This window comes from Musca autumnalis, unplaced genomic scaffold (genome assembly GCF_047663935.1).
Source record: "Musca autumnalis isolate F117 unplaced genomic scaffold, ASM4766393v1 scaffold_3, whole genome shotgun sequence".
Lineage (NCBI taxonomy): Eukaryota > Metazoa > Arthropoda > Insecta > Diptera > Muscidae > Musca > Musca autumnalis.
Genome location: NW_027411866.1, coordinates 263,699,142 through 263,715,447, shown reverse-complemented (window position 1 = coordinate 263,715,447; position 16,306 = coordinate 263,699,142). Strand labels below are relative to the sequence as shown.

The 16,306-nt window shown below is 36.3% G+C and overlaps 1 protein-coding gene across 2 annotated transcripts; it reads left to right on the top strand.

The window, feature by feature from the left end:
• Positions 1–275: 275 nt before the first annotated feature.
• Positions 276–15,702, top strand: LOC141399537 (uncharacterized). 2 transcript variants are annotated; one of them, XM_073978486.1, is made up of 5 exons: positions 300–738; positions 6,197–6,244; positions 11,111–11,167; positions 12,811–13,062; positions 13,855–15,702. In XM_073978486.1, exons 1-5 carry the CDS (start codon positions 613–615, stop codon positions 14,485–14,487), a joined length of 1,116 nt encoding a protein of 371 aa, XP_073834587.1. In that variant the 5' UTR covers positions 300–612; the 3' UTR covers positions 14,488–15,702. The 2 variants fall into 2 exon arrangements, with proteins under 2 accessions (XP_073834588.1, XP_073834587.1); XM_073978487.1 differs by lacking the exon at positions 11,111–11,167 and having other exon boundaries at positions 276–738.
• The last annotated feature ends 604 nt before the right edge of the window (positions 15,703–16,306 follow it).

Below are 16,306 nucleotides of genomic sequence, written 5' to 3'. Positions count from 1 at the left end.
TTGAAGAAATTATTTCGCCAGCGGCCGGTAGAGATCAACCAACTGTTCAACAACTTCCAAATTTTTTTGCTGGGCAGTTTAGTTTTGCCATGCGGCAAAACCAAACCTAAAAACTCATTTGTTGGTTAACATTCTATGTTAAAATGTTCGAAGCTCTGTTAAATAAATGTGTGTGTTGTATGAGTTAGTATCAAACAGATATATCACCACATAGGTTGGTGCCAACAACAACAACTGTGAAACATGTTGTCCAACAGTTTTGAGAGTCCCTTTGTTTAACAGGCGGCTATGTTTGCCTTGTTAGTTTGTAAAAATTTCTCAAATAGGAAAGTTGTGTCGCGCGGATGAATTTAACGCTTATTAAAGAACGTAAAGAAAGCTAACGAAAAATGCACACTCAGAGTTGTTCGTAAATCAAAGCAATGTATTATTAAATGTATAGCTGCAATTAATTTTCTCATAAGCAATAAAAATAAACATAAATTACAACAATTCCCTATACGATTGTGATATTTGCAATTCAGTACACGTTAAGAATAAAAAAAAAAAATAATTGAGAAAATATAAAAATATATTCTGAAAAAATCGTTAAGTGCAAATCAATACTCAAAAATGTATGCTGAAATAATACAATTACAGTGCTTGGCCTATGTCGCCATCGGTTTATTCGGATTAATATCAGCCCAGGCTGTGGGTTCTAAAGACCTATTCAGGTGCCGCCAAAGTTGCTATCAAAAGGTAGGTTACAACATCTCTTGCCAGCTGAACTCATCTGAAACCTGCACAAAAATAGCATCTATGTACATTGAATGAAAACGCGCCGCACAGCCGGAACAATGACACACGAATACTCGGATTAAATCGACTATTGTCTCCAACATAATCTTTCAAAGAAAAACAATAAAAGCTTGGATATTCAAGGCATTGGTGATGGACGGACACATGTACTCAACCGCATTGTGTATCGGCTGTTGGTACCATGCATCATGGACCATGGAATATGTATCATGTGTTTGTAAAATTAGATTACGATCTGCACGTGACTTTGGCAACTTCTTGGGCCTATCATAAACTTTGAAACTTAAATCAAACACCACCAATGTAGGACCCTTCGCGTAATGTGTACTAAGAAAGTCGACGGTTCTTCGTTGCTTTCGTTGGTATTATTTGCGTGAATTGCACAAAGAGGAACATACCGTGTTACAAAAAAAAATGCCGTCGCAAAATGGAATGGCACCCAAGAAGACAATAAAAACAGTCATAAAGAGCATTCAGTTTGGTTTACGAATAAATCATGTACAATGGTATTTCCGAAATTGCCCCAAATTTATTTCCCATGACACATAACTTTACGTTACATTTTGCACGCTAACGATTGTTTTCAATACATTCGGAAAATACGCAGCCGGTAAATATTGTGATTAAAAAAAGTGTTAAAATATCTATGTTTTGAGAAAATTCGTTGAGCAACCATCCATAGTTGCCTTCATGTGCCATTCGAAACTCCGCCAAGAAACTGACACAAAACAAGCGTGGGTTTTTCCTTAGTAACTAAATGCAATTTTCGTTATTGTTTGCGTACAACAACAATTATTATTTCTGTAGCATTTTAGACCGACATCTATCTCCGACCATAATGAAACTGTTCAACACTACGCAAATTGCTACACAGTGCAATTTTCATTTGTTGGACTGGTTTTCTGGGCTTAGAGAACCTGATTTGCTCTAAGCAAGCAACGTACGGACGACCAGTTCAGGCTGGGTGGATGGATGGATAATGGCAAAACCAACATCACGAATGTAATTTTGCTCTCCGCTGGTGATCGCTGTTTGTTTGACTAGGCTACCCGTCGCATCTCATTGCAAAGCCATCCCGTTTCTTGTTGAACATGCAAGTATGCAATTTTTAAATTGATTTGTCGGCATCGTACGAATGAGATAGACCTCAAATTGAAAAGCCATAATGACTTGGTGCACATGTGTGCGTGTGTGTATCTGTTTGAGTCAGAACGATTGGCGATACGATCTGATTTTAATTAAAAAAACAAATCACTCGACATTGACGGGCAGCAGCTGTATAACATGCCTCCTGCTCGCGCTGCCTTGCCTTCTGAGGCCCCACAGAAAGACCCACATTTTATGAGCTTCTCAGCTGAAAATCCCAAAGGTCAGACCAAGCAACAAATGGCCAAATAGGCAAACAATTTGTTGTTACTACATTTCGTCTGTTAAGAGACCGAAATGATGTGTGCTTTCGTTGGTTCTTTCATTTTGGACTCCTAATTAGTGGCCATAAATTCTGCGGTCATAAATTATTCTCCATAGTGGATGAGTTGTTGGAATGTTTTACAAAAGGCCGACCTCTGCCACTCTACTGTCAGAATTTCAGCACACAGTGGTGCCTCACGATCACATTCAACAGTGACATTAATGTTTTGTGTGTACCTGAAAGCGATCTTCCGTTATCCATGCCCCGATTCGATTACTGTGAGTTGTTGTTGCTCTTATCGGCTTGAACAATTCGAACGAGCACCTAAGCAAATATTGTAAAGCTTTTATTATTAATAATAATACCCGTATTTGCTTTGTGTTACCCATAATAACCATTATGGGGCTGTATGGCTGCCTTGCTGGCTGCTGATGTTGGATGGAGTTGAAACACCAACCCATCCATGCCATACCGACGTGTATAGGCTATAAACATGGTAGTTTATCATAATAATAATAAGAAGCTACTCGACAGTGGGAGAGTAGCATTATGCTTGTATGTCTGTTTATCTGTCCGTCGCCAGCTCGCCTGTATTTCCCTGTCGTTTATTTCTACTTTTCCCGAGTTGATATCTGGAGTCGATTGGACGACGATAATCAATACACAATAATATTGTTGGCTCTGGCCTCATACATACATATTCATGTACATGATAAGCGTATGTGTGCTCTGTTCGTACGTTCTGTTTTGAGCGCATCGAAATAATTGTATTTTGTTTTTATTTTTATATGTTTGTCATGTACGTGATACGAATTGTAATGAGCCAATATCTAAATAATCGAAGGCATGGCTTGCCACTGACTTTTTAATAAACATTTTGAAGTATATCAACATCAGCCAGAAAGCAATTATGAATGTTAGATAGTAGTGCAACGAACACACTCTTACTTTGGGTCAACAGTTCTCCGTTCGTTGAACATCTGCACACCAACACGTCCCACCACTGTCGCCCGACAGCCTATTTTTTTAAGTTTTCTTACAAGTTTTCACGGCATCAGAGGAAATTGTGAAACGCTTGGCAAAAAAAGCGACGTGCACTTTCTAAGAAATGCAACCCATTATTATGGTAGTGCGCGGTTTGTTTGGTGGCGCAGGTGTGGTTCGTATTGTAGTGATAATTTTTTCCCGGTCCTGCTTTACATTAGTTTGTAACAAATGAATTTCCTTTATTTCCGTTATTTATATGTCCCGCGGATGTAAGTACCACCCCCTTTGGGACTGTGATTCCATATCAGTTGAACGGAAAAATGTTGTGTTTGCTAAACTAATGCCATAAACGCCGTCCGAAGCCACTGCTATTGCAAAACTAAATCTAATAACAACGAACCGACAATGCATTTGAATACGGCTGTCACATTGAAATAATGTTTATGCGACGGCAAGGCATCTACCCTTAAATATAGCACAGGCTGTCAAATACGCTGCTGTTCCTTTAGCACTCTTCCAACAAAATTTCAAAAGCATTCAAACAATCTTCAGCAATTTTAAAGTTTTTGTCATGGTATTTCTTTGAATTAAGAGATTTGAGATTTGCATAACTAATGAAATTTCTTGTGCTTGTGTTCCTCCGTTCCTATGCCGGCGAAAGGGGTGACTGGCAAACGAAATACGAGAAATACCAAATTGAGGTTTTTTTAATCTTGACTTTTTTATATTTTGACAGCAGAACCAATTCAATTTGTTTGGGGTAGCTGCATTCGCATCGCCATCAAAGGCAATGAAAACGATGTCTGTCGTTTGTAGTCAAGAAACTCAAGTCACCTGCATTCGAATACTCACTAACCCAAACAGAAATTTAAATAAATTAAAAAGATAAAAGTCTTTAAACCCTATTTGGAACATAGCTGGTCATAGCAATAGTGAAATAGTAAATACCGTTGATAAAAATAATAATAAGACTTACATTTTAAGAACAACATTTTACGAACTGATGACTTTCGTTGACATAAAAATCGGGACAAATCAATAGTCATTTCAGTGCTGAAATGTATGTACATACCTAACAATGTGTTTGTACTTACATACATACATATGTACATACATATTTCCTCATTATATGACCAGCGCCATTGAGTTGCCGACATGAGTTGTCCGTAAAATTGGCAGCCATATATTACGAAGATAATTACAGTAAATAATGGGTACAACAATACGAGTATTCTTATGTAGTTTTTTATACACAAAAAATCATTGTTTTTGGTTCTCCTAATTAGGTTTGCCCATACTGTCCGTGCAAAGGCCAACAGAATAGAACTGCCTTGGCCGGAGTCTTTTTGACGTTTTCAAGAGCCAACGCAAGTCGAGCCAACAGAAAAAATTGAAACGTTACGACTTATCAAGTCATTAATTACAAAGCCATATTTTAAAATAATAATGACAACAAAGCCAAAACGACAGATACAAAACAATTTACCCTTGTAAATGATAAAAATAAAAACGAGACTACTCTAAATGAGTGGCATGGCAAATGATTAATTTTCTGCGCAAAAGGCAATTTCAGCATTTTGCTCCAGGGATATTTCATTTCTCCACAAACAAAACGAAGCAGGGTATTAAAAACAAACAGCAACGGCAAAGATGAAGACGGGTAACATAAATGTATGTCTTCGATTAGGAGTGAATGTCGGCAACGGTAGTAAATACAGGAGCCATTGTACACAGACTTTAGGGATGATGATGGCTGATAACTGCCAAAAAAAGGAATATATCGTTCTCATGAATGAACCATTGTTATGTTACAGAAAGAGGTTACTTAGTGCCTATGAAACTAACTACTACGGAAGATACGTCGAACAATATGAGAAAACAAGCGTTCGTTGACAATTCAAAAATTTCCTCCATTCATGTGCCTCGCCGGCCTAAGAACACCCGGCAAACGTACGGCCCTTTTGTTCACACACAATAAAATAATGACAAAACGTGTTTTGTTTGTTTGTTTGTCACCTTTTCACTAAATTTGCTGTGCTCTTGGGTGCCTGGTCGACCCGACCCGACCAACAATTGTTGTTTGATTCAATTCAACTGAGTGTAAAATCCATCCCCATTACACTGCGGAAATAATGACAATAAATTAAGAATGAAACCAGAAATCCTGAGAAGAATCGAGCAATCATAATCTTGCTGGTCATTCTTCGATTTGGGAGATCAATGCGGTAGGTCGTCATTGAAGATCGTGTCACATTTTCTTAGTCAAACGGTTAATCTTTCCAGGAATATAAAAACGGAAAATCAATAAAATTAAAAATACATGTCTGGGAATAATTCTTCCGCTGGAAATGACAATCTACGGCCGTATTTCGGTGTTATTGCATTTAAGCCAAATAAAAACAAACAACCACACAACAACAACAACAAATTAACACTTATACCATTTGGAGCGTATATGACCATCAGGATGAAGTGAAGCGATAAGTTATGCAAATGCTTGCTCTCGACCAATTAAGAGGCTAAAGAATCCATCGTCCCCATTAACATATAGCATTTCGAACATAAATAAAATATTATATTATTCGTTTGTCTAAATGGCCGTTGGGCGGGTGAACGCGAGATTGACATCGCAAGCAGGCAAACTGTGGCATTGGTGCCGAAAATAAGCGTATTTCGTTAATAATTCCACAAAATATGTATGGAGCTCCACACGGTATATATCAAGTTGTTCCCATTCCGATATGTGTGTCTTTGTATCCGCTGTGTGTGTGTATGGAATTTTTGTAAAAATAGGCATTTTCATCTTAAATTTCATTGCTATGTTGCTGGTAATGGTGAGGGTGGTGGGTGGCCATAGTGCCAACCATATTTAACTTTAGCTGGCAGACAGCTTAGCAGCTGGTGTCAGTCTATCTTATCGGCTGATATAGTATATTGAAACGAATTGAAAGCTTACGACAGCATGATTTATTTGGTGTTTCTTCTTTCCTCTCGTTTCAGTTTGTTCAAGATTGGCATCACTGCATGGATTTTGAGGATTGTAAAAGTGTAAGTATACGTACATATTTACCATAATTAAAACATGTTAGTATGTAGTTGTCATCCCACTCACCTCAACAACTAATCTATGATTACTTCCTAATGAGATCCAGAATATACAATCGATGAAGCATGAGATCCCACCAAACCCCTTGTCCTGAAATGTTATTTTTTTATAATTGTCTTAAAATGTGGAAGTATCTATGTTCTAAATCCAAATATAAAAATACATGTTGCTTCGTATAATAGAGAAAGTATTGCATAATATGTTTGATTTTCTTACAAGGTGTCCAGGACCACTACCCACTTCAGAACCTTGTAAACCTGTGAACTCTTGACAACAGTCAGTCACAAATTGTAAAGGTGATTCAAAGTTTGGCATTGCTACAAAGAAGTACGAATAATATGCAAATAAATTTAGGTCAATTGAAAATTTATCGATGAAATCGAAAAAGTGAGCTCTGCATTGTTAGGCTGCCAACCACGGCCAAAGCAAAAGGACGAAAGAAAAACTGAGCCGTATTCGATAAAAAGGCAAGGAAAACAGTCATACCAACCATGCACAATAGAGTAACAGGAAAGACTTTTGCTGGCACAAACAAACAAAAGGAAGCTATAAAATACGTTTTTTAGGCATTGCTGTGATTGTTTTCTGTTTCGTTTTCCGTTTCTAGAGTAGATCGAGTGAACAGCTTAAATTTTAAATTGCTCGCAGTGGCTATAAAATCACAAGTGCATGCCTGGCCATTCAGCCGCATCTAGTAATAGGCACTATGGCTCCAAGTCGCATATAAAAGCAAATTGAAACCAATGCCAGTTCACTTATATTTGTGTTAACTCTCTTTGCTATACTTCGCCTTTTTCCAAAGACATTTTTCATTGAAAATATCAAGTTACACTTTTCTAGAAGACAATAATAGAAACGAATAAACTTTAATCAATTTGAGGCATCTGGATAAGTTTGAAGTAGCTTTCGATTAAAATCACCAGACAATATTGGCATGTGTCCGAAAATGTAGTCGGCCTTCGGCTGTTCAACTAACTTTCCACGGAACATATACAGAGGTTTTTTTTTCTCATTTGTCCAGTCGTTCTTTGTACGCGTGACTTTCCGAATCGCATATTGATTAAATTATTGGGATTTCTTTGTTTGTCAGTCATTAATCGAAAGTATTTGTAATTTTGTGAAAAGGAGATAAAATGATTTACAGCTCAGCTAGACCCTGTCACACAAAGCAAATATTTACTTCAATTTCCCAAACTGTAACCCCTCAATCATCACTGAAGAAGGGGGCGGCGAATTCAGCGAGACTAGACTCTGTGACGGGAATTTTTAATCAGTTAGAATTTCCAACGAACCTTTTCGGACGTCGAAGTATTTACACAAGGCATCATTGTTTTTAATAAACTCGCAGTCATATCTAAGGGCACACAAACTCAAACAAATACGCATTTCACATGGGTGGTGTAGAACAAATATCAGTTTTATTATCAACGCTGCTGACAGACAGATTGGTAGGTTGGTGTACGTGTGTCAATATTTGCATTCAATAGTTCAACCAGTGCTTCGAGCACCCCTTTGGGAAGCAATAAATCCCTAGCAGATCCATTATCGCATATAGAGAACATTAAAGACGAATATAAACAAAAAATTTAACGAACAATTACAACCGAACACCAACGAATATACAAATCGTTTCCTCAATGTGCAGCACTAGGCCCCCTTGAGTTTCTTCTTTTGATTATTTCCAAACTACATATTTAATTTCGGTCCTGCTGATAGATTTCTCGTATATTTGGATGTTTGTTTGGTTATTTTGTAAACAAATTTGTCACAAGCAGAGATGATTTGAATGATTACATCTTCCTTTGTGTTCTTGGAAGAAACTCATTACGGGGCACTTATTATTTTCAAGTGCTATACGATTGAGATCCCCCTGCTCAGTTTCCCTTCGATGTACAGGAAGGGAGAATTCGAAACTAATTTACAGCTGCTTCATCAGACAACGGGTTATGGGGAGACGAGCTAGGAAATATTTCTTCCACACACGCATGTACATAAAAATGTATGTTTATAAGTACATACATGTGGTGGCAAGATGTGATCTATGTGAATGGCACTGTCACCAATGAATACCTTCGAAATCTCCAACTATTTTGATCATTCAACTATATTGAATCAAAAATGATTCAAAAATTAAATGTTTTAGATAGTTTTCATTGCAAATGAGCTGATACTGATTCCAAAATTTGACGAAATGTTTTCCGAAGTAGATATACATTTACAAAGTAATTTAAAAGGCATACACAAGCGTTGAAGTGAAAGATGACACCTTGCGAGATTCTATTTTCGGCTTTCGTAATTTGTCTGAAGAATATGTAGTTCAAATAACAAACTAACAATTTGTCAGCCACGTTTGTAACATTAGATCTGTAAAAATTTGTTGGGCTCATGTTTTCTCAAAACAAAAAAAACATTCTACTAATGTGGGCAGAACCGCAAAGAAAATTTTCAAAGGCGGTCCTGTCTGTAAACTTGTTCTTTTACAGTAACGACAACAAAAAATACTATTATTTTATGGGTCATCTGAAACCATACACATTGTCGACAAAGTCGCCCAGCACAAGACGAATTGCTACAATTGAATAGAAAATGTTTCCCTCTTGAAAACATTTAGTACTAATCATGCAAGTACTTGTAACAAACATTTTCCATAAAAAATGAAGCATATGTTAAAATGTTGATAACATATGTATGTATGTGGTAAATGTAAGGAAACTAACTTCGATTATCAATGATTTGGAATAGGAAATAAAAGGGTATACAGATGTATGAATATCTTCCTGAACTTGCGCCATTGATTGGATTTTGGAGTATAATGTATGCATGTTTGTACTCATTAATGTTACTCATGCTAATTGTCAAATCGAAATGACCATACTGTTTTTTATTATATGTGCCGAATGTCTGTGCAACATACAATTTATCGACTAAATGTTTGCAAATACAAAAATGTATACATAGATAGCCCAGTCAAAATAGACATTGAAATAGCAAAAATTCCCACAAAGCTCAATTTTTGTGGAGAGCTAGGTATTGACATTAGAAACAACGTCCTAAAAGTCTCCATCGATCCCATGTGTGCAAAAAAAATTTGGGGGTCAAATTTTAAGGTTTTTTTAGGTTTTCGGATTTAATTCTTGAAAACGGTTGATCTAATCAAAAAGTGACTAAAGTAAATATTGTAGACAGATAACTTATCTATAAGTTTGGTCTTCATAATTTTTTCCAAGAAGGAACCATTCTTGAGATATAGCTGTTCTAAAAAACACATAATTTTTATGCACATATAAGGGAAATATGCACATATTCAGAAGAACCGGCTAAAATAACCCAAGTGACCGAGTCTGTCCCCCCAAAAATATATGTTTTCTTGAAGAGCGAAGTGATACCTATCTTTTCAGAAAAAAAAAATCCCAACAAAATCGAAACGTGTTTAGTAGAGTTATTCCATGTTAGAGCCATTTTATGCAAAAAGCCCAACGGGAACGGCCCCAACGAAAACTATCCGATTTTTTTTGAATTTTTGTCTGAAGGTAGGGTTTGTTGCGCTGATTACGCAAAAATATAATTTTCATGTGTGGTGGATCCGGTTCGCTGGTTATTCGACCCGAAAGGCCCGATTTCAAAACCAGGTTAGACCTGGTTCTACTGTGCCGATTACTTCAAAGTGGATATCGTTTGAAAGCTTATAGAAATACCTAACACATAGTGCGGTCATTTTAACCAGTTCGCCTCATAATGTGCTTACGCGGCTAATTTTTTAATTTCACCTTCAGATATCTCGAAAATGGTAAGTCCTTTTTAAAAATCGTAAGGACCATTCTTGTAGACAATTGTTGAATCTACAACTTTTACTTTAGCCGGCTTTTGCTAAGTCTTACCGTTTTTGAGAAATATCAAAAAACTGTATAATGCCTCCAAAAATTTTTGGGATGCATCAAATGAAAAATGTTTTTGCTTTTTTTGCTTTTTGATTAGAATCGTTTTTTTTTTAATTTTTAAGAATGTTTAAATTAACGGAAAATAAATTTGTCAATTTTTATATTATACCTATGTTTGCAAACAATTTGTTGTGGAACTGTATTCAAGATGTTGACGTTCTTCTATAAATGGCTGATGATATTTCGCATTTATAGCTTGTAATGGGTGCCCAGTTAGACGTGACAAAGGGGTTGAGATGTGGCTATTGAAATATTTTTTTTTTTTTTGTTTTGGTAAATTGATTTAGATGTTTAAAAACAAAAAAGACCATTTTGAAAATATTGACCAAAGTATGTGCTGACATGTGGTACAGCCTATCAAATTAAATATGAGATTTGTCGCATGTCGTTTTTGAACAACGTAAAGATGCTTGCTGACATTTTTATCACCACAGTTGTCAGTCCGTGTTTCATAGAATCACTCTTTTGTCGTATCAATGTTTTGTTGTTGGTGTAAAGAGATATTCAATTTGTATGCTTTAATAGATTAGCATGACATGTTGTTTGCTTAATAAAGACAATATTTGTATATTATGTATTAATGTGTGAGTGTGTTTATATGCGGCACAGTTCTTACGAAGTTAGTACACATTTCTTTCGTTCTTTCTTAATCTGTTGTACCAATTTTATTTTTTATTCAGTGTTATTGCATACCCCCTCCCTGTTGACCATTGGCACTATCAGTCCCGCCCAATTTTATGTTTATATATATGTATATGTATGTATTCGTCTGAATGTTGTATACAAGTATCTAGCTCCATTTATTCTATAGAATTTTCGTTTTGGAAAAAGTATTAAATCCGAAAAACATTCTTCTTTTTTACGTTACAGATGTGCATCACACCACCAAATATCAATAGTTATATCCCAGAAGCATTCAGTTTTCTGGTGAGTGTCATTTTAAAAGTATTGAATACTAGTAGTGAACATTTCTCATTATTCCATCTTACATTTCGTTCGTGTTAGTTATTGATTTTGCTGAAAGTCGACACATTTACATTTCGGTTCACACGGTTCGTTAGTCCAGTCTGCGATGTAATTAAAACATTTTTTCCCAAAAATTCTAATTTCGCTCCAATCTTTGAACCTGATCTACTTACTAAAGAACGTTTTTAAGCGAGAGAAATCTTTTCATATCCCAGAGTGCACCTCGGTTTCATTTTAGCCACGCCTAGAAGCATTTATTATTAAGAAGTTCGTATAGTAGAGTTAATAGGAAATGTCACCACCAAACTGAATTCGGTATGCAACGAATGAATAATTGGTCAGAACCATGGTAAAAAAATCGGGGTTCTATAGATAATTTCGATCTTGATTTACCTTATTTCTTATATCATGGTCAACAAAAAAAACTGAAACTATTTTTAATAGGGATGTACTAATGTATATATTCCCACATACCTAGTATAAAAAATTGTAACGTGCTTAGTTGACACCATCTGTCCATACCCATTGATTTGCATAAATGAAAACATCGCTACCACATTACAATGCGTTCACATTTTTCTTTTGATGCTCCTTTTCACACAAGTATGGCTTAAGTCAGAAATGCTTTTTATGTGAACAAAAATACGATTTGGTTTTGGAATATCTTCAAACTTTATATCATTTAAATTTTAAAACACATGTATTTTGGTGACGACTAAATTGTCCATATACATACATATTTACACAGTTGCATACATTGATATTATCCTTGCTAAAATAATTTTTAAACAGATAAATTAGGCTTCTTGTTGCAATTAATTAGTGAAGACTATTCAATAAAATAAAAAACATTTTTTTATTTTTTTATATATATGTGATATATTAAAAACTCAAAATTGGCATAAGACAACATGAACGATTGCCCGTAAAAACCACAGTTTAACACAATGTGCTATGTTAATATAGCAAAGATGCAAATCCAACGTTTCGGCCAGTATAGGAAATAAGGTAGATGGAATCAACTCCGACTTAAGTGTAGAAGAGAGCTGGATGTAAGAGATGGCAGATTATTCCATTTGTGTTTTATGTCGGATCGAGTGTTTGCTAGTTTTCAAATTATGCGCATTTTCAGTGGTGACATTTTCTCCTCCCTAAGAGTGCCAAACATACAATAGCAGTGGTAACATTCCGGCCAACAACCAATAAATGCATGCATATTTATGAAAGGAACAACGTGCTCTGCCGACGTTGAAGTAGAAATAATAACAAACTTTTCTGAATGAGAATCTACACACATACGAGTACATGCCTTCCTTCGTACCTATGTGTAACTGAGACTGCGATGTTTATGTGCGACGTAAGGTAGCTTTTCGAAATTGTGTTGGCTGGCAGCTGTAGAAGGAGGGTGGACGTAGCTAGATTAGATGGATACCGGAGAATAAATTCAGACCGAACGCAAAAAATATATTCTATTCCTCTTTCATCTTAATCCATGACAGGAATGTTTTTGGTTAGCTTAATTTATAGATGTGTGTGGAATATTCTTTCGTAATTTAGTTAATACTAATGTGCGTGGTTTTCTTGCTTGTTTATTTCTATTCCAGTGTTGGAACAACTGCGATCAACAATTGGGTCCTTTCCCTTTGAACATCAACTCTGCGCTGCGACAGGGATCGCTTGTGATTACCGACGTTGCCTGGGATCAAGCCATCACGAATGCTTCAAAACAATGCTTGGTTACTTGGGAGGTCTCCGGAGGCGGTCTAATGGGCAACCTATTGACTGATTCTTCTACTGTTGAATTATCCCTCTGGTCAGATACGGTCTATCACGTACAAGTTACGTGCAAGCATAAGGTAAGTCAACATCAACATAAACACATTCATACACACACGACGTAAGGGAACAGATACTGGCCTCCATGATGATAATGTGGATTTTGCAAATCCATTGAAGCGCCATCATCATTTTAGCAAAGTAATATGATGGCAGTTTCGCCGGTCGCTATGCGAAAGAAGGTCATCCAACATAGTACATATGTATATTTTAGGTAGTGTGACTACGGTCAACATTTGAACATAGTGTGAGCATGCACGAGCATCTATTGCACATCTTCTTTGCGTGAAGCAGAATCTCTCGTTTTACGTTGCAAGTTTTGGTTAGTGTGAAAGCTTAGGTAATTGTTTAATTACATCAATGTTTTTTACATGTTGACAATTTTGTTACAAAAACAAATAAAAATTAGTACTACCATCCCCAGTGGCCTGCAGGAGGCCACTGTAGCTTTCATCTTTGAATTCAAAAAAGAAACCCCAAATTGCATGACAGCATGCAATCATCGGAGGCAGATATGCCTAATTCTGGTTCACAGATTTAAACTGCGGGCGCAACTCATCGTTAACGACTTTCAACAGAATTCTGCCTTGTGGTATCAAAAACACGCAATCATTTTCTTATGTCTGCGAATCCACATCTTCTTCGTGGAGTGAACGTTACAGGTATCTGTCATTGCTCCGTCTGAAATGAAACATGAGCAATCACAGCGTTAATTGATATGTTGGGCCCTTGTAGTTTTGATTAACGACAAAGAGCATCTCTAATCGAATATGAAACTCATTGACATGTGATATTTTCTTGTCTCGTTTTAGGAAACTGGTGGTATGCGTCGTTCATTTAAATTGATCGTCGATACACACAAATTGGGTGATAGCACCGCGACAAGCATGCAGGCCATCTCAATGGACAGTCAATTCGGTGGCCAACATCTACCTTCGATTTATGGTGCCGAGAATATACCACAATCCCACAGTGAAACAGAGTCGAGGTTGCGTATTCTAAAGGATAGCTCAAAGGACTTTTTGGCTCCCTACAATCCAGATATTCCAATTAAAACGAAAACATCGAAGAACTCAAACCAAGAAGATGGCGCTGGTGTTGCGCAGAATGAAATAACATACCATGATAGTGTACTGCGGACTAAATTAATTGGTGTTCCAGCGAGTGTCGAATCGCTTAGCTTTGCTCAGAACTCAGTCATTGTCGCCCTAATGGGATCCTCTATTTTGTTCTTGGTTGTGGTAATAATGTATCTGATAATGCGCCCTGTTCGGAAACAAGTACCTGCTGTTATAACCCCTAATGATAAACAGGTTCTAATACAAACGGAAATGCGTCCACACCAACGGAAAACCGAACCAGCGCCAGTACATCATCATACATCACATGTACCCGTTGCGGCATCTTTGTCTCCAGCTGACCAAAGCCCAGCACTGCATGTGTAAATGTTGAATTATGACGTAAATACGTGTAAATATATGTAAATAAGATATGTGAGTGATCACATGTAAATACTTAATCAGTAAGTCCAGTGTAAATAAAGTATGCTTTCCATTTGTTGAAGGCGTGGTAAGCGTAGTGCTCGAATTAGGCGAAGAACTGAAATGGTTCGTGTTACCTGATAACGCCGAATCCAACGCGATTAATTATAGCTTTTGTTGATTTATTTTAAGCATAGCCTTTATAAAATTCAGGACAGGTCTATTACTCAACTTCAACGAAGGCACGAGTAAGATCTTTTTGTGTAAACTAGCCTATAAGATTTCTAGTCCATTTGGTGTGAGTGTACTCAAGTATGAGAGAATGTTTGAATGAGTGTGTGCTTGACTTTTTTTTATTTTTAAGCAATTCCAGCTCTGGACATCCAAATTAGCCCTAAATAAGAGACGTGGAGAGGGAGAGTCTACAAATCATCCTAGCCCCTCCCTGCTTCATTCGAAATCTGCTTTTTCTTCCGTTTGCTAGCAACTTAAGAATAAACTTAATCCTCAAATTAATCAAAAAATATCTTCCAGCTATCTCAAGAAATTCGAAACAAGACAAAATAATGGTAATAATAATTTAAGCAAATATGTACCAATATGATTTTTCCATTTAATTGTATACTCACTCCTCCAGCCTGTTGTAAATGCAGCCAAGTACAAAAAACGCTACATTGCATAAATTCTGAAATTAGTGCGTATCGTAACATAGTGAGGAAACAGTAGACACATTTACCAAATGTTTACGTGTGTTCTGAAAACGTCAAGCAATCATCCCCATATCAAAAATGTATTAGATACTCGCAATTCGTACTTATTCCCTTTACCGACATACAAATAGACAGACGTTTAGCCCGTCGAAGGCACATAATCGGAGCATGCGTTCCAAGACTGACTCCTTACCCCCAAAGTATTTTTAGACAAATTGCCAAATGTGTTTTCAGTTTATCGTTTTGGTCCCATTTTCAACTGGACAAGCTTAGGAAAAAACGAATCAAACTTTAATAAATCTATTTACAGATTACCTATATATGCGTAAGAGTAACTAACCATACTTGTACTTGTATCTCATGTCTCATCAATAACAACAACTGTAATTATTAGTTATATTGTACCTAATCAAAATGTAATTGTAAAATGAATGCAGAAACAATATTTAAATATAAAAAAAATTAAAAATATACATTGCTTACAATTGTGTTTTATTATCGAGTAGCGCACATATAACAAAGCAAACATACATTGTGAATCGGTGCAAAAATATGTACATAACTAGCAAAATGCCCGCTACTTCGTATGCGGAAAGCATATAAAAAAGGAATAAACAATATATAATATGGAAATGACAAACACTGAAAATTTGGTCGCACTAATACCAATTTTAATCAATATTTATTTTTATCTTAGTACTGTACGTACCCCTTAAGTTCGATTTTCAAAAAGATCAGCCGTATCTCACCCTTACACATTAACAGCGAGATCAACGTTGCACACCAATACACACCCTAACTCCAAAAAATAAAAATTCCAGCACTGTCCCTACACCCAAAAACAAATTGAGTACCATTAAGTAATTTTGCTATACTTATGGTACACATTTCGACGACATATCTCAGCCATACACGGACATTAATACAAAATAATTACAGTAAATTCCATAATAATTACAGTAATTCCAAATCTCAAGATTCCAGCTGTATCCGTTCGTCCAATTCCAAATTGTACCAAACTAAGTATCAAGTCGAACTCTTCGTATCCATAAGTAAGATTTTCCAAAACTACC

Bases quoted from the DNA above. Each gene is read 5' to 3' on its own strand.
- LOC141399537 (XM_073978486.1), top strand. From the start codon at position 613: ATGTATGCTGAAATAATACAATTACAGTGCTTGGCCTATGTCGCCATC. The intron at 6,245-11,110 runs GTAAGTATACGT...TTTACGTTACAG, and splicing joins ATTTTGAGGATTGTAAAAGT to ATGTGCATCACACCACCAAA. The intron at 11,168-12,810 runs GTGAGTGTCATT...TTTCTATTCCAG, and splicing joins CAGAAGCATTCAGTTTTCTG to TGTTGGAACAACTGCGATCA.